Genomic DNA, 19,853 nt, shown 5'->3' on the forward strand with positions numbered 1-19,853 from the left:
GAACAGAATCGATAGTTTTCTTATGTTTAATTTTCTAAGAAGGTAACAAAGTTTTAAGTACATAATTCCTGATTATAAGTAATACCTTATTTCTTCAATTCTAAGATGTACATTTATTTTTGCATTTTAATATTTCTGAAATAGAATACATCTAAATTTTAATATGCATAATTAATGAGATGGAGTTTTTCCCCCCTAAAAAGCTATGATTACATCAATAATGCATTTTTTACAATTGATGGTATCTTAAAACAAAGGAAATATGGTGATGATAAAAACTATTGGCCATCAGGACCCAATTCTGCAGTAGTCACGGTCCCTCAGGTGCCAGAATTTCAGGGGAGATATAGATTTTACCATGATATTGTGGATACCACGAAAGTCAGGCAATGTCCATATCCATGCCTGAATCAGAGAGGGGAGCCCTCACATGGATTCTACAAGGTTCATATCTCATGGTAATTAATCCTATCACCATAGCAACCCATGTAGTAAAGGGGGCAAGAGAAGAGTTCCAATGCTTACTAAGTCTAGGAACTTAGCCCATCATTTGACGTCGTCTGATGTACCACCACAGTGAGCAGGACCCCACTTGAGTACCCCACATCAGGCATCAAACAGTCCTAACTTAAATACCAGATGGAATTTAAATACTAGATAGAGTGCAGTTCTACCTTTACTCACAGGGCCCTAGCTAAGCCCAAGCAAAAATGCCTCCAAACAAGCTCTGAGGCAGGTGTTTGGGAACAAGAGAATACTCATTATGCAAATGCAAGCCCTTCAAAACTATCCAATCTTAAGGAGATAATGTCAGATTCTTAGCAGAGAAATGGGTGGGGGTGGGGGTGGGTGATGAACTGTTTGTCCTTGGATTTCAAACTACTCCCTTCAGTGAGATGTGAGAGGATTGCCATTATGGCTCCAGAGGCATCTTCACTTGCTAACATTTCTCACCCATAACAGAACTGAGAGCCAGGCACATGCGCACTTAATCACGAAAACAAACCTGAGGTGTAACTATTATTGTTCCCATTATGATAATGAAGAAACAGGGGCTTCTAAAAAGTGAATAACTTGGCAAAGGACATACTGTCAGGAAGCGTTAGAATAGGAATGAAGGGATTTAGGCACCAAACTATCCTGCCTTCTGCACCACTTTTATAGAGAAACTTATTGCCTAGGTTATAAAACAGGAGATGACAGAGCAAGTTCTGAATACCTCATTTATGCAACAAACATTTAGGTGATTCTATACCATCAAAGGACAGCTGCAAAAAGTACTTGAAAAATGAATATTTAATAATAATGTAACCATAATTTATGATTATATCTTTAGACTGCCTTTGTCAAAATTCTTTCCATCACCTTCAGAGTCTGTCTAAAAATAACTGTACATTGTACTTCTCTTTACAAGTGGAGTCTAAGCCATTGGAGAATGTTTTAATATTTAAAATATCTTTCTTAACATACTCTTATGTAATGTAAATAAAACCTCAGGTTTTCATTTTCTTCTGACTCTGCAGAAGAATGCTACATGCCCACTTTTCAGATAAAAGAGGCTAACATGACATGATTGGAAGAGATTTAAAGAGAGAAAAAACACACAGAGACAACTAGTAAACCAGCAAGGATGGAACAACTTACCAGGTCTCCAGAGACTCTGCTGAGGGGTCTATAAACCAGCAAGTACTACCTGTCTATTATCTAGTTCAGAAAGGTGCACACCTGTGAAAGTGACAGAATTTAAATCCAGTGTGGCACTTTCAGAAAATGGCATCAAAGGCTGGACTATAAATCTTTCTTATTCTCAAGTCACTGGACATTTAAGAGCAAAGATATTGATGAGCTCTTTCTCTCCTTTTCTTCTTCCTTGTAACAGATGTATGATTCATGGATTGTCCTTTAGTGGTCTCCATTTTCATCTTATTACTTTTTCTTTGCTTCTGCTTTCTGACAGCTCTGAAAAACAAGGTGCTAAATTATTTTGTAGAACGAGCACAGTGAATAATGTAATGAAGTTTAATTAACTAGCTATCCAAATAAAAAAACAAGAGAAAGAATTTACTGTATTATAAGCATAAATCCTCCAAATCCTAACCATAATAACAAGGAGATAGTCAGAGGTCTGACCAAGCAAAATGTTTGAAAGATGGTTACTACAGATTTAGAACAATCTATTTGGGACAAACACACAACAGAGGTAAGTAGACAGTCGAGCCAATGAGTTGGGAGGTTTTTTTTTATTATTATATATCTGTACTGCTCAACTCAGCACTTCAATCTCCAAATCCCTGAATTACATTTTTCAGAAAAAGGACAATATATTCTGGCAGTTAGCAGAGGTAGAAAAATGAAACAGCACCATAGAAAAAACTGGCAACACTGCGAGGCGCATCTCATAAGTCCTACAGCGAACTTTCCTTGCCTCAGTCCATCTAAAAGTCCTGACAAGCGCCATTCAGGATGTCCACATTTTGTGGTCTGTTTTCCTGAAGACTAGCTTCAAAATGAACAAGTTGGAACTTACCCTCTAAAAACACTAAACCACATCAGAAAATACCAGATCTGATGCTCTCTGAACTAAGTTACAGGCAATCTACAGCTGAGAGATTACTGGTCCTTTCGCTCCCTTTCTCCAAGCTAGCAGAATCGTGGCGTGTATCACATCACCACGGAATGGGCTGGGGCTGCCAGCACTGGCACTCGTGGAACCTTCCCACGGCTACACGGCAGTATCCGTTATAAGATTCATTCTCCTAAACCACGACAAGCCTCAGAGAAAAACTTGGTATTCTTGATCTTCCCCGAACCAAAACCGAGGAACGGCGCCTCATACACAGTATATCATCCCCCGTGGACCAAACTCAGGCCTCCCTTTTTCTTCATTCAGCATGTACGTTAAGTGTTGGGAATACAAAAATGCATGGGCATAATCTTTAACCTCAAGGAGCTGGGAGACTCAGACAAGGCAGATGTCACCCTTTCTTTTCCTTCCCTCCAATGTTCTTAGGGGAAGAAATGGAGGCGAGGCAATCCAATGAGGAGGTGGCAAAACAAACTTGATTCTAGAATCTGTGCTCTTAATTGCCTTGATACTATTTACCCTACTGTAAGTTATTCAGGTATGTAAAATGCGAAGTGTATAGTAATTACTAAATAAGTATTAGCTATTAATCGTAGATCCATATGACTATTATTCAGAATTTTGCTGAACAAGTTTAAATTTTTTCATATTTAGATTTTGCACTATGGACTGGGTTATCCTACCAGTTCATAAAACAAATAAAACTGTCATCTTTATACTGTTTTGTGCATGTTACATAAATCTCCTTTTCCTCCAGCCATTTTTTTTTAAAGTAGGATAATGTCCTGACAAGTGACGATTTAGCAAATTTAATGAACATAGCCTCTTGATGGCAAAGTGAATGAAGCTATGCATGCCTGGATACAAAATTTAAACAAATTTTCTTTGGCTTATCCACTCATAAGAACTAAACACAAACCAGATTTCACTAGAGGATACAGTGAACAAAAACAAAGAAAATACTCATTTTTAATATGAATAAATAAAACTTTCCAGACATAAAATTTTTCCACAGTGAAGAATTGATTGAATATAAAATCAACTGTTTTATTTTGCCTTAAAATTAAATTGACCTAGTATTTGTCCTCTAAATTGTAGGTATTTATGTAACTGATAAAATGAGCTTTAACCACAAGAGGGAGCCAGCATCATTCTAGTTCACAACCAATGGAAAATACTAAGGGAAAACCAATTAATACGAGACAGCCATAAAATACATATGATGAAACAATCTTTTATGCCATATATACTAACAGGCTATTAAAATTATTTTTTCTATTGTAAAGAAACAAACTTTGTATTGTCAATTTCATTATAAAAATTTTTGGAAGTAATACTGAAAGATAACTGTTAACAGGAGTTTAGCTGTTTATTCTGAGAGAACAAAGTACCATATCCTAAGGGATTTGCTCTGTGAATTAAACATGATAAATCTAGTACTAAAAGATACTAGATGATTTCCTTCGATGAAAACAACGTATTACTACCAAATAGTAGTCAGGCCTATTTGAGAACTAATGAAGAGCCCATAATAAATTACTATAATGCAAATTCAGTTTCCATGTATCATAAGATCACAGAATCAAAGGCTGAGCATGTTATTAACTCCTGTTTGCAACCAGATATACACTGTAAATAGTGCAACAATCCCAAATCAATAGTTTATCAGGTTGTATTCCATTCTCGAAAGGTTCTAAGGAAAAATACTTCATAAGATTCTTCAATATACCTCTTTAATTAATTTTTAAAATTCCACTTCGATCCCGTGGATTACTTAGTGGAAATAATTATTTAAAGTAAATTTGATAAAAAGTAATGGAAAAGGCAGTTTAAATGGAAGGCAGAACTCAAATGGCTGGAATTAAATAGAAAAAAACAATTTTCACTGACCAAAATAAATAAATAAGCAAATGGGAAAGAATTCTAATACAATCATAAATAGTTATCACAGACTCAGATACTTCTAATACTAATCAACTTTTTTTTTAAAATCACAAGTAATATGATAGTTCAAAATTTTTATCCTGATCCCAATTTTCATGTAATGTTAAACTTGGCTATCTGGTTTTCGTATCAATAAAACAAGAGGACTCAATACCCACCATCCCTTCTAGTTAAAAAAAAAAAAAAAAAGGATAATCATTCAAGTTAGCTCAGTTGAAATAACAATGGTTTTTCTAAATATGCTATTGTCATAGGTGTAATTTTGTTCTGAGTTATAACCAATATCAAATATTGGTGGGAGAGGGGAATTATCATAGAAAAAAATGGTAAAAATTAAAACTTTAAATATTAAATATGTCTCCTGAAGTCTGATATAATTTAAAGAAATAACTTCGTTTTCCAATGTTCCACTGTGGAATTACACATTGCAGTCCATCTGAAATGTCTTCTCCATCCTTACCTGCTATCATATGTCTACATCCCATCTGTCCTGACTTAAAAATCATGTCCTCCAATAAAACCTGAACTCTCACCCCACAAATTATAATTTCACATGAACCACAAACAATGCTAGTCACTTTCTACCTTGTTTTGTAAAATTTTAAGCTATTTGACTCATTTTCCTGTCCTCCCTTCCTCCATCTATGCAAACAATACATAACAGTGAAAGGAACAATTAATTTAGCACTTCTGAATCCTCTACCTAGCATAACTTTGTGGACTGCTCCGTACAAATCACACAAGGAAATTTTCTAGTAAATAAAAGAATTCAACTAACTTGTTAACTTTCTTAGATGTAGAGATGCGAGGGCAAGTACCACGTTTATGATCTAATTCACCACAAATGAAGCAGCCGTCTTTAGAGCCCTTACAAGAGTGGTCTGGAAGAGCACAGTGATTGCAAATGCTACAGTGGATCCAGGCTGTAAAATAAAAATTAAGTTTTGAAGAGGTTCATTTAACATAATTTTTCATTTGATTAACCTTTATGATAGGGAAGCATGAATGTTGTTTACTTCAAATACTGTGACTGGTTTGCATAGCTGGCTATAATTCGGCTAAAGACGCCAAAGTGAAGAGGTTGGAATCCCTCATAAAATAGCTAACTTCTTTCTGATACATGGCAACAAATTTAGCCCTTCTCCATTGAGTCATGATCTCACAGCAGCTGATACATTGGGGGCTGGCTAAGTGACACAAAGCCCTATTAAAATAAGCCAAATCAAATGCTACACTGAAACATGATAGTAGTCATGTCTCTCTGTGAAGGAGAGAATGTACATTTTGATACTTGCAAAAATTAAAAAGCAAGTAAATCAATCCAAGTCTCTATATTATTTTTTTTTAATATAAATACAGTTAAATAAAAAGCCCATTTAAATGTTTTCATAGGGTCTCAAACATTAAGTCTAAATACTTACAAGGCTTTACACACTTTTTGCAGAGAAAGCAATGGTTCCATTTCCTGCCATCCTACAAAAACAATATTTAAATTATGTTTAATTTGTCATTAAAATCAAGTTCCACAATTAAAAATTAAAATGTCTTATTAAAATCTGTATAAATTATTAATTCCTTATTTCTCACTTTCCTGGGCTTCAAAATTACATACTTTGATTTTAATTTATACATTTCTCCACTCAACTCAGTGCCTCCTTGATGGGTCCCAATTTCCTTGACTCTAAAACTGGGGGATTTATCTAAATGATCTTGGAAGTCCACTCCAAATCAAGCCACCCAATCTGCATAAAGAAGAGCTCACTGAAAATTTCAAGAGAATTAATGATTCATAATTTTTATGTGTCTAGCACAATCCTTAATAAAATTCATATTCGAGAACACTTTATGTAATTCAGAAAGATGGGGATTATACGTAGGTTACTATTTGAGTAATTTTAAAACTGGGAAGTAAAATGTGTCTAGTTTAATGAGTATATAAAGTCAACATTTACAGATCTCAACAAGTCAACAAATAGAATACCATAAGCCCATTAGACACGTCCCCATGAGCCTTCCCCAAGCCAGAATTCCACCTTCCCCACTGAGTAGCACCTGTTCTGGTTTCTGTGATGGCCACTTCCTTGCTATTATTTATTTGTACCACTATGTGTGTATTTCTAAGTTTTGTTTTCCTCACTTTGAACTCTAATAATTTTTAAAATGAAGAATACAGATAATTTCTAAATGAGTTGAAAATATATGTAATCAGATGTGTTATCACAATTAAAAACTAGTATAAAACAGTAGTAAAATTACAAAGTTATGAAAAATGGGATAAAATACACTCTTTCCTTTGAAGAATAATATGTGTTTATCGGCCAAACTAAATCTCACATGTTCTTTCTGACTGGATTTAGTTAAAATAACAGAGCAACTTAAGAGCGATCCCACCTTCCTAAACAATAAAGAGGAGGTATGTCCTGTGCAGTCCTTCTTCCTCTGTAAAAAGCGAGGAGTAACTGTACCTGTCTGCTAGGACTACTGTGAGCAGTAAAGTAGTCCATTTACTTTACGCCACTTAGGAAAGGGCCTGGCACACAAAAAGTACACAGGACATATTATTAATTATAATTTCCTTGGAAGAGCGATGATGTCCAATAGTTCAATGCTTTACTTGACACATCATAATTCTGCCCTTAACAAAATTCAATGCCTTATTTGAAACACTAATAATTTTAGCAATCATACAGTACTATACAAAAATGAATTGTTAGTGATGACGAAGCAAACTGTGTTACGTGCTGTTGCGTCATCTCTACTCCTGGCGACCCTGTGAATGACTGACATCCACAATGTCCTGTCCTCATCAGCTCTGCTCAGCTCCTGCAGACTCATGCCGAAGGCTTCTTGTATGGAGTCAGTCCATCTCTTATTTGGTCTGCCCGTTTTCCTGCTGCCTTCCATTTTCCCAGCATTATTGTCTTTTCCAAATAACCCTGCCTTCTCATGATGGCCCTAAAATAGGACAGCTTTAGTTTTGTCATTTTTGCTTCCAGTGATGTTTCAGGCTTAATTTGCTCTGGGACCCACTTGTTCATCTAAGTATTTTTAAAAGCCTATTGTACTGTATAATTAGAAATAAACTACTGTATTAAAGTATAATTAGAACATGATAATGTATTACTACAAATAATATTAACAAAATAACATTAAGTAAAAGTAATGAAACTCGTAAACTAAAACAAAATTAATGTATTTGAATAAAAATGCATTCTAAAGAAACCTATACCTTGGATGTGCAAAAATTACAGTGCTCACAGTGCTGATTCTCTAGAGAAACATATCGCTGACACAGAGGGCAAAATCTAAGGAGAAAAGAGACTTGGAGAAATTAGCTGCATATACTTGAGATTCACAGAGTAGATAAAAGTTTGCAAGAAACTCATTATAAAAATTGAGTGTAATCCAAATTCAATTCAATATAAAATTATGAACTAAAAAGTAACAGAACTATATGAGTCAGTATTAAAAGCATTTTAATGTTAGATATATGGAACTTTATTTTCAGTGACTTGTGTATTTCAAGTTCCTACTGTGATCTTACCTGTACCCTTCTTCAACAGGAAGGATTATTTTGTTGGGTGGAATATTGGTGAAAATACGCACAGGAGACTGTTTTCGACCCGTCTTTCCATGTTTATAAAGTGCATGATTATCATAATCTACCTAGAAAGTTTTGAAAAATTTAAAAAGAAAATTTACTCAAATGAGTCAATATTCGTTAAGATTCTTTAACCAATGAATGAACAAGTTGATGCCAAGACCAAAGTATTTAATAAGAAATTGTGAAAAGAGTTTACTTATTAATCAGCAGCCTCAGAAAGACTGTTGGCAGCAAAATTTCATTAAAAAACCAGTAAAATTTATTATGACAAATTCACATTGCCCAGTATTGAGAAGAACTCTATTAACCAATACAACAGATGTCACAAGAAAGGCTATTATGTAATTCAGGATTTAGCTTTTGGCATTAAAATTTCCACCGCTGAAGCTATGCGCCTGTGCAGTTTGGGCTTTTCCTTTTTTGTGTGTGAAATTCACGTCCGTTTTCAGCTCACCAAGTCTCAGCCTGGCCTCCGCATGGCCCTCCATACTCACTAAATTGACAGAGCACAGGTCTGGTGGCCAGACTGGGGTTCTGCCTGCAGTTCACTTGTCATGTGACCTTAAGCCAGACTGCTTAATTCTCATCTGGAAAAGGAGGTTACCTTCGAGTTGTTGTGAAGGTTAAATGAGATGATGTATGTAAAACACTGAGTTCAGGGTACCATATTTGTACATATGGTACAGACAGACAGAAAGATGGAGATGAAGAGAGAGATTCATAACTACAGGTCTTCTTCCCACAAGGACTACTTCAAACATTTCCCTCTCCTAAGATCTCTAACTCAACTTGCAGTTTCAGCAGACTATCTTCAAACTAAGACGCAGCTAACAAGCATGACTTCTATCAGCTTCGTGCTCCTATCTCCTCCTCCAACCTCTCTACCATCCACACACATTTTCAACTTGGTTTGAAACCTCCTACGAACCCACCTGGCCACTCAGCCCATCTTTCCTTAGGTCAGTAATTCTCAAAGTGTGGTGTCTGCACCAGCAGCAGCATCACCCGGGATCTTGGTAGAAAGGAAAATTCTCGGCCCACCTGGGACCGTAAAAAAACAGAAACTCTGCGACGGGAACCCAGCAATCCGTATTTTTAACAAGCCCTCCTGGCACACCGAAGGTTGAGAACCACTGCTTTAGACGGTCCACAAGAATACCACGGGATTTTTATGAGGTCAGTACAGGTAGATCACAACTTTTAAATAAGTTGTAATGAGTTGTTTAGATTCTAAACAAGAATACACTTAAGTTTTACCACAGAACTGGTGCAAGCTATAATATTTAACCAGCGAATCACAAAAATGTAAGGAACTGATGACAATGGAAGGAGGTCTTTCACAGGAGACTCCTAAGCTTTCTCTATGGCTCTGCCAATGCCTACTAGATTTACAGGGGAACAACTTTCGGAAGATTGACTAACAAGCTCCAGCAGTGGGGGAAAAATGAGTACAGGATGAGGAGACCCAGCTAAACACAGAGGAAAAAAAAGAAAGAGTGTGAAAAAATACCCTGGGGGAGGGGTCTGTTAACTTTCAGTATGGTGAGACCACAGTCTAGCGTAACTGTGTAAAGCTGGCACGGGCTCACAGCTGGCCTACACAGAAGTGTAATACTGTCACAAGGAAAGCATGAGGTTAGCTCACATTGGAAGCCCTGCATTCAGTCACAACATTTTAAGAGACATTAATAAAACCAGTTCATTTCCACTGAAAGTAATGGAAATGAATAGGATTTAGAGTTTAACACATTGGTGGTGTTTATTCAGAAAAGAGAAGACTGGGAGGATCTGATAGCTATTTTGTAACTGAAAGGGTGTCATGTGGAATAGAAATTAGACTATATCCTTTATTGCTTCAGAGAACAGAAGTAGGACCAATGGTTAGAAGTTAATAGGGAGCATATTTTATCTCAATATGAGAAAATTTTCTAACGATTAGAGCTATTAAATAAATTGAGTTGCCTTGTAAGGCTGTAGGACTTTGCTCAATGAAAGCATTCAAGTGAGGCTTAGATGACTACTTGTCATGAATTTAGTGGAGAGGATTATTACATGGGGAAGTTAGCCTACGTTACCTCTGTTTCTTTCCAACTTTAAAATTCTATGACTATACGTGATCTATCAGAGGCTAAGATACAAAAGTAGATTTTACTTCAAAATCACCTTAAAATAGTACCTTAAGTAGTTTTCTTTTAAAATGATTTAAATTCATCATTTTTTCCTATTGCACTCCTCTACGCACTCAATATACAGCACCTTATTAAATTCAACAAAGATATTTTGAACATTTATGAGTGTCATAAGAAAAAAAAAATTCTTCCCAAGAGACTCTTACGAAGATTTTTAAATGTTGGAAAAGAGTATCTTAGAAAGATTTCTAGCAAATGGAATATTCCATGCAATATAATAGATAGCAGATGGAAGAGAGGGGAAAAAAAGAAAAATTTCTTTATGGTTACCCAAGGAGTCAGAGAATGCATGTGTCAGGAAGGTGGTTGATTGCTTGATTTTGCATAACCTAATTGAGATTATTATTATTTTTAAATGCGGGTTTGTTGTGCTAATTAACTATAAACATATGGTATGTAAAATGCATGCTGCTAGAGTAAATTAATGTACCTCTAACATACATCCATATTTCATAGCTTCATCCACACAAATAAACCTCCTATGGAAGTGCTGTAAAGCAAACACAATTTTGCAAATTGCGTTATCACTAGTGGTAGAACTCATACACCATTTTCCCATCATTATCCCTGACATTTCACTCACAATGATGATGAGAGGCATTTTCAAATAGAAAATTTCTCCCATGGAACTGATTAATGTGATGAAGTACTGTATAGAAATGAGGGAAAGCACAAAATCTCTCCACTTCCTAACTTTTAATTTTATCTCTACGCAAATTTCTGCTGTAACGTGAGCCTGAAACTAGTTACACAGAAACCAAGATACTCAAGTCAACATTTATTCTGTACCTACTATGCTCCAGGCATCGTGCCAGGAAAAATGAAACGAAAGAGTGCTTGTCTTTTCATAACTTCCTAAGGATTGTGTTCTATTTAATTTCAGTATATTCAAAAGATTCCAAGTGAACTCTTTAGCTCTGTCAACCAACTTCTATCACAGCAAGGTCTTTTAGTCATATTCTCCGCATCCCATATAACCTCTTATTTAAAATTATTATATTTATATATTATATATTTATATCTATATAAAACTTTCCTTGTCACTCCAAACCCATTAAATATTTTACGTTTATTATACTGAGTTTTAAGAATGTCAGTTGCCATCTTTTAATTTACAATCACATCTCAGAAATTCCTGTCAAAATATCTTCATTTCTGACCATAGCCTCAAAAAACAGTTTTCTATATGGGATGACTTTTTAAACAATAGCTTAAAAAATAAAATAGCAAAGACCTCTACTTTGAACAATCCAGACAAACGTCCCAGATTAAGTAGAAACAAGAGATCACAGCACATTTAAGGTGGAAGGTATGTGAGATGATCTAGTTCAGATACGGTAAATACAAGACTTCGCTCCCTGACCCTGACCCGGTGGCAGACATCACTAATCAATCACACTACTCTCTGGTATTCCCAAATTCTCCAGAAAGTCACTACCAATTCATCAAGCTTAGAGCTAAAAGTGTAACTTATCTACCATTCCTTTTCTGGTTCAATCATTTTATTTTATTTTATAGGTAAGGAAACAGAGATCTGGAAAGATAAAGTGACTTCCCCCAAGATTAAATAGCCTCTGAACGGCAGTGCCAGAACTCAAACTTCTGACTCTAAAAGCAGAATTTCTTTTCATTATCACATTCTTCCTTTCTAGTCTACCCTTAACAAAACTCTTGGTTTTCTAGGTCTTTGATAACTATTTTATTCTGAACTCATCAAGTGCTTTATCACAGAAGAGTCTACATTATTTATATTTTATGAGGATTTACAGCATTTCTGCCTTCCTCTTACCTGAAAAGTATTTCAAAAAGAGGGTTAGTGATTTTGGTTTCTTTTCTGCATTGTGGTTTGGGGGCTCATCATCATCTTAGACAATGTCAGAAAGAAGGACTAATCAAGGTCTACAGGAAAAGTTCTGAGAAGGAGGAGAAGAGCCTTCAAATTTTTATTTGATGAAGGTGGCTAATATAAAAGAAAAAAATTACCACAAAATGAAGTTAAAGTAACAAAAGAATGCAAAAGGTTTGGAAATAATAATAATAATATCCAGATACATTTTTAAAAGTAGGAAAATCATCAAAGAGGAGACACTACAAATAAGGCTAATAAATATACCAGGAGACATGATGAAATCAGTTTTTCCAACTGAGTATGTCATGGATAATAGTGTTCTTATCTTTTTTCCCCCAAATCAACACAGGACTTTTATTGCATCTTCAAAATATCACAAATAAGCCTGAGGAATCACTTGACATCTTGGCGTTTCTGTAGCTGGACAACTTAGATCTAACTTATCAGCCTGCTGAACTGTTCCTTTTTCTGAAATATAGACAGCATCCAAAAGTTTTCTGATATCTTTGTTTTTAACCCTGTGGCTTGTTGAATCAAAGCAGCTGAATTTGATGCAAATTCAATCTCATTTCCTTCAAGAATTACTCATCTTTCTGGGCTTGAGATACTGAACAAGCAACACCTGACCTCATCTGAACCCTGCGAATGTATTTTCACCCAGGAGATTTTGGATTTCAACACGAGAACCATTCTCCTGATAACGACGCTGATGGGGAAATGAGCCCACAAAGACCTCAGCTTGTAATGGACGCCCAATGTAACACCCTTGATCGTGTTCTGTCCATGACGACAGAGAGTGCGAGCAGTAGCCAGTTCCTTTCTGTTTCCCCACCACTGGTCAACCCAGAGCCTCTTCTTTTTCTTTCCAAGGAGACTGAGTTCTGCACTGATGTGATTGAAGTCCCTCCGCAGGGCGCAATAACTGTGCTTTCCTTCAGAGTGATGTCCACATTTTCTGGAATGTCCACCATGTGATTGCTGAGAATGGGCTTCATCCTTGCTATAGATGCAGCACAGAGCAGCAGCGTTCTTATCTTTAGTAGGAGTCATGGAAAACAAGTATTTGTTTTGTTTTATAGATTTTGGTCAAATTTTTCTTTTCAAAGGTTGGCTTTCTCTCTATTGAAAAGACTGTTTGTCATCCTGTCCAATACATGACCTAATTAGAGCCTCTTTCACCAATACCCTGAATTGTATAATTATTTCCAATAAGCGTGGCCCTCGGAACTATTTCTCAAAATTAAAACTCCAGTATTTCCAAAAGTTCTTTCCTAGTGACACAGCTGTCTAAACAGATGATAATTGGTTATTCTACATAAACATCTCTCATCCACTTTATTCTGGATCTGCCTTTGCCTCTCACCAATTCAAACTCTTGTCCACAGTGAAAACTCATCTCTAAATGTAGATGGAACCGTTTTCTGAGGGACCTTGTATTTTGCAATTTTAATGTCTCAGATACTATACAAAAAAGGACCTGAAGAGAGTTATACCCTCACTTGGGACTCTCTGAGTGATGACAACATAGTGACGGTTCTGACAGTGCTGATTGCAATAACCTTGACTCTGCATTTGCTGTGTGTCAGGGCCTCGGCTAAGCCTTTTCAATGTCTTATCTCATATAATTCTTGAAACCTTTGAGGCAGATACGGTATTACTATGCTGATTTCACAGGCAAGATGAGCTTCAGAGAGTTTGATAAAATGTGCCTACCTAGTAAGTGGCAGAGCCAGGATTAAGAAAACTCAGTTCCTTTCCAAATCCAGAGTTCACGCTCTCGGCTCTCTTTCATTTCATTATTGATTCATCATGTAGGGTACCTACTATGTGCCAAGCATTGTGCTAGATAATTTATTCACAGTCAAAGGCAGCAAGCGCTCCTGGAAACCGGAACTATTAATAGTTTATTTAGGTAACATCTTTAGGGTATGTCAGCTATCTCTGCATTGCAAACGTCAATACAAGAAGCATCCATCAGATAAGGAACAGAAAAGTGGGTGCCCTAAAAAGGAAAGTAGAAGCTTTGAGAAGAATTATGATGTGGATTTTGCTTAAAGCAGAGCTCAAAAAGTCAAGGTTAAAATGGTTTGTGTCACACACTTTTGGAAGGGAACATATTAATATAGTTCAATAGTCCTAAAAATGTCCATTAAATTTGGTAATGTAATTTTTAAAATTCTATTTTAGTTTTAGAAATTTATTTTAAGGCAGGTATGTAAGATACGGAAAAAGTTATACGAATAAAAGATGTTTATGGCAGGGTTATTTATAGTACCTTAAAGGTGGAAGCAATCTGTAAGTCTAAAAAGAAGAGAATAAGAACATAGCCAGTTAATGAAATAATTAGGAAGATGAGAACCAAGTGCTAGCTTGGAACAATTAGTGAAGACAGTCACAGTTCGAGGGATGAAAAGCCATAATCAGAGGCTGCTCAATTGCTCAGGAAACTCAAATAGGAAAATATAATTACAAAAGAGGCAGCAGTGCGTACTTGGTGGCCACACAGGGTAATATGACAAAGGGCTTAGCTTCAGATCCAAAGAAAGAAATACAGGAAAGTGGACATAAAAACAGTATGAGTTGAGGGGCAGAATGGAGCTACCGTGACCTCCACTGTCTATTCTCACCTAAGGTAGGTTCCCAGGACTTTGGGCAGAGATGTGAGGGAGACCTAGTCAACTCCGCCCTAAATCACACTCAACAAACAGATCTCAGCATCTCTGCCTTTCTGATGCCCCTCGACCATGGGCACATCTCTCCTTAGAGCTACTGGCATCCTCTGAGTTGCACAATACAGAGTACATGGCATTCCACAGGCCAGAAAAAGTGATTTACTTCTCTAGGGCCTCTGAACAGAGAAAACCCATCTGCATGGTGAGCCTGGATACTGTGAAATCTTCTGGTGATGATAAAAGATGAGATTAGTTGGTCTAAAACCCAGCTGCACTTCAGAATCACCTGGGGAGCTTGGTAAAATATTTTTTCTTGGGGCTTTACTCGCTGATTTTGATTTAGTTGGTTTATTTTGGTACCTACAAATCTATATTTTTAATAAGCACCTTAGGGATTAGAGACATTTAGGTACCACTCTACTAAGCTACATATAGTATAATTTTAGTGTTTAATACAGCTTGTAGTATTTTCATTTACTAAAATCAATGGATAGTCTTATCAGAATATTTATTTAAGCTGGATATCCATTCCCCACCAAGCCAGAAGATAGAAGGTACTATACCTGATAATCCAGCATGCAGAAACTTGGAAAAAACTGACAAATTCGGGATTCAAAAAAATAGGGGAAAATCCAGAAAATGGGTAGTTCTTTGTTATCTAATGGATCACAAAAGAAGGGGGAAAGAAAATAAGAAATTGATATTAAAGAAAAAATAAAACAGCTATAACTGGAAAATTTCTGGTATCAAGAGAAGCTGCAATCGCTCAATACATTTAAATCATACAAAAGGAAAGAATGTTTACTGGCATGCCATTTACATCCTGACATTTCCCGAAGGAAATGAAAATGTTCTTTTATATCCAAACACAGCTACAAAAGTATGAAAAATAATCTTTACATGCATATCACTATAGTATATGTAAAGGAAAGGTATTACCAAAACAGTGGGAAATAAAATTTATTTTTATGAGAGGCAGGGAACGGAGCTATTATTATATTTACACAGCACCTAGTATAGGCTGAGCACAATGCTAGGTAATTTCTTCTCCTTCTAATAACCTCTAGAGTTAGAAATTAATAATCCCATTTTACAGAAAGGAAAAGTGAAACTGCAAGATTTAAGTCACTGGTTCAAGTTCATGGAGCTGATAAGTGGCAGAACCGGAATTCAAGCCCACAAAGCTCTTTATTGTTTCCCCAAGAACATATACTTTTATCCACTCTGATAAGCAGCTTAAGAACCAAAAATAAGTGGAATACTTGACACTATGAGTCATGTTTTAGATTTCCTTTGCATTCTGTCCCGGAGCACACCATTTATGTAACGCTATTAACGGAGACGCCCGAGCCCAATTCCTGACACTCTTACAATTTATCAACTTGCAAGCTGGAAACTAAAATAATTACTGTACGGACTAATAAGATAATTATATAAAATACTTTGAAGCTCTAAGCCACTTGAAATTGAATAATAACCCTCAGCCATTAACTCCCATCCAGGACTGGGTATCTGTGTGTCACTGATAACCATTGTTAGGCTGAATGTCTGACTGAATGTCTGACTTGCCCACCCAAATTTTGGGGCAGTTTTAGAGCTCTGGGCCAGAGGTTGGGTGCCCTCTTGGAGTTTGGGGCAAAACTTTAGGAACAGGGAATGGACGGCCCATGAGGGCAGAGATTATGTGTCTATTCACTATTCCCAACACCTAAACAGTACCTGGTACATAGTGACCATTTGGCAAATATTGGTTGAATAAATGACAATAATTCACTGCTATGCTTCATAATGTCCCTTTATGCCATATATATATATATATATATATATATATATATATATACACACACATACATATATATATGTACGTATATATACATACATATATATATATATATTTTTTACCTATAAGCCATTTTAAAAACACATGACTAGAACAATACAAAGTGCATCATGATGATAAAGTTTGCCACATTATCAAATAAGCCCATTTAAAAAAAAAAGACAAGAACCCAAGTCATGTATATTTCATCAGTGCTCTGATTCACGGAGATCTGTTAACATTTAACAGGAAGTAGATACATAAATACATGTTTATTTTGCAGTAAGCAATAAATTACATACCTTGGCTTTGACCTTCTTTCCACATAGCAATTAACTTCTTGAATGTAACAGCCAGAGGTTCAACCAAGCCACCGAAAGGAGGGTCTGTCACCATAATGACTCCTTCACCTTTATCTTCCTGTAGAAATGTTCTACATACTCCAAGGGCAGCCTGAAACAAATAACAAATTCATTTCTAAGTTAGGACTAGAGGGAGGCACTGTGTCCCACATGGGGGAGAACGCATTAGGCTCAGCCTCACCCTTCACACCGAAAATCCCACCCATCCTGCCACCCCAGAGCCCCTCACTGATGTCCTGAAGCCTCTCTCATTCAGCTGCTGTAAGATTTTATCTTTGGGTTGCTTGATAAGCAGGTCTTTAAAATTGCAAATTCAAATACCGTCACTATCAGAGGATTACACATTTCAAATGGTTAAATTAAAAAAACTAAATTTAGTAATGTAAAAGAGAGAAACTCATTACCCATGAAGACTATCTAAAACTGCTACATTCAGTTCGACAAACAGAAGCAGGGACTGGAGATACAAAGATGAATAGGACATACCGTTTTTTCCTCTCCAGTTTGTCCGTTGCCATGAGCTCAGTTTAATGAGTTACAAATGACCAGTTAAACATGCACGTGTTTTTGAGTACCAGGTAAATGACAGACATATTTGAACATGCAGGTCAGTAAAAAAATGAAAGCTCACAAATAACAAAGCTTATCCAGACCATGAAACCATGCTACTAACATATTTTCCCAACAACCTGGATGAAGTGTTTTTAGTAATTACAAAGTTAACATTATCCACTGTCTAGGAAATTTACCATTTTTTTTGCTTTGGGAGAAGTTAATAAGAGATACAGCTATTAATACTAATTCCAGTCAACTGACTTTGTAGTAGTTTTCAAGTATGTACTTACCTAGAAAAGTAAGTCAACGCTTATACAAAATGTCATAAGATTATAAAGTTTAATGGTATTTTAAACTTACATGTACTTTATAATAAAATATATACTGTTCTACTACTAAGTCAATGTAGAAGACCCAACTGATGAGAGGAAAAAGACACACATCTAATCCTCCTTTCCTAGGAGAGTCTTTATTAACTTCCTACTGGAAGTCCTATAACAAAGGATAGTGTGTTAAGAAGGTCAATCATTTTTCAAGTGCTGCCTGGTCCTTTCTTAACCTGCCTGCACAAACAGGACCCAAAGTACAGATGTTATTGAAAAACCTTCAAAGTTCTTAGAGTGAGAAGCAGAAGAAAAGAAAATAAACAAATAAACTATGCCTAAACTCTTAACCAAATTTAGAAAACATTAAAGAATATCTTTCCAGTTAAGAATCAATGGCGTCATGTCCCGTCAGGAGGTACCGAGGGTCCTAAAGCTGACCACCTATGGGAAACAAATGCTTGCTTAATGCCACCAGTGTTGACAGTAACTTACCTCTTTTCTGCATCTTAGTTATCACTAAAAAACTGCTTGACATTTTAAATAGCCACCCTCTATACATACTTCAACCCCCTTTACCATTAAGGCATATGACATTTTTGTTATCCGAAAAACTATTATTTGCTTATGAAAAAACCCTGGGCGGGAAACTCCTGCTTTTTAATCCAGACTATAAAGCAGTTACGTGCAGTGACAGAGGCTTATAACCTCAAAGCACCCTGTACACCTGCACAGGCGCCTAGGAGACACTGAAATACTTAGTGATTGATTAAGTAGATGGTCATCTCTACTGAAAACCTTGACTGGGGATGTAGGTAGAAAAAGGGCAGAGAGGAAAACCATTAAAAGAATACTTTTCTGTAGTTCAGTCTGGACAGTTGCAGTGCTGTTTAGAGGCTGTTTCTAAAATATAGAGAGGAAAGCCTGAGCTGGACGACTGTTTTCTGCTGGGAAAGATAAAGTGGAGCTCAGTCTTGGCAGCTTATTCAAACCATTAGTCTAGAAACTCCTAAGGTAGTTCTGTAAACTTTCAATAAAAGTTACACAGAATTTCCTAGAAAAAGGCTAATTGCATGTTACTTTCTTTTCTTAAAACACATGAAATTGCCAGCCAACTGTTAGGTATTTAAATTTTACACTTATTATTCAAAATAGAAAGCAAAATCATGGAATGATATTAAAAACAAACAGCTAACCCCTGAGCCTCTACTGCAGCATCAAGCAGTAACGTAAACTCGGTTACTCTGTCATCTGTAACCAGCTCTGACCACAACCCCTGAGCTCAAGGCCCCACAGTTTCAAGAGTCCATACTGGACACTTCTACGTCAACGTTCTACCAGCTCCACAAACTCGACATTTCCAAGCCTCACTTCTGAACTTCCCTACCCTCCGTTTTGAAGAAGGAAATACAGACCCAGGTCACATCACCAAGTCATTTTCACTTATCCCCCAGTACATTTATGACCAAGTCTTTTTGTTTCTATTGTACAATTTTTTTAAATTCAGGTGTACAACACAATGATTATACCAAGTCTTCTTGTTTCATCTGTGAAATGCCTACAGAATCCACTCCTTTCCTCTCTTTTTCCCACGGCTACTGTCCTAGTTGAGAAGTCCCTCATCAATTGTCAAGTGATTTTTCAATCCCTCTCTCCCCTTCACACTAATCTAATCAGTTCTCAAATCCTAGTGATTATCAACCACTAAGCCCTTTGGGAAACAGTGAAACACATCTAATTCTAATTGTTATTTATTTCAGTACCTGCTTTTCATGACCATCACAGCTGAAAAATATATATCCCAACGCTAAATTGATTCTGATGGAAGGAATACATCGCTGGCTGTACTTACTAAATCAGGAGACTTATTTTTCAATCCCAACCAACAACTGAGAATTTGTTTTCATTTCCTAAGTGCTTAGAGTTTTAGTCTTGCTTGGTTTTCATCCTAT

At 36.3% G+C, this 19,853-nt stretch overlaps 1 protein-coding gene across 2 annotated transcripts in view; it reads right to left on the minus strand.

Moving 5' to 3' along the window:
• Positions 1-19,853, minus strand: part of ZCCHC4 (zinc finger CCHC-type containing 4) — a 41,865-nt gene that overhangs the window by 632 nt on the left and 21,380 nt on the right. Inside the window, exons 7-13 of one of the 2 annotated variants that reach the window (XR_004423073.1) lie at positions 16,964-17,114; positions 15,406-15,500; positions 8,073-8,194; positions 7,758-7,833; positions 5,950-6,001; positions 5,307-5,451; positions 1,645-1,959 (exon numbers count right to left, since the gene is read on the minus strand). Coding sequence is in view for 1 of the 2 variants with exons in the window: in XM_033106800.1 (XP_032962691.1) it covers positions 1,824-1,959; positions 5,307-5,451; positions 5,950-6,001; positions 7,758-7,833; positions 8,073-8,194; positions 15,406-15,500; positions 16,964-17,114 (777 nt within the window). In the remaining variant the exon portion in view is untranslated. Of the gene's footprint in view, positions 1-12; positions 1,960-5,306; positions 5,452-5,949; positions 6,002-7,757; positions 7,834-8,072; positions 8,195-15,405; positions 15,501-16,963; positions 17,115-19,853 lie in introns of those variants that run through there. The other variant, XM_033106800.1, reaches the window with a different exon arrangement.

The sequence above is a fragment of the Rhinolophus ferrumequinum genome, chromosome 5 (assembly GCF_004115265.2).
Source record: "Rhinolophus ferrumequinum isolate MPI-CBG mRhiFer1 chromosome 5, mRhiFer1_v1.p, whole genome shotgun sequence".
NCBI classification, from domain to species: Eukaryota; Metazoa; Chordata; class Mammalia; order Chiroptera; family Rhinolophidae; genus Rhinolophus; species Rhinolophus ferrumequinum.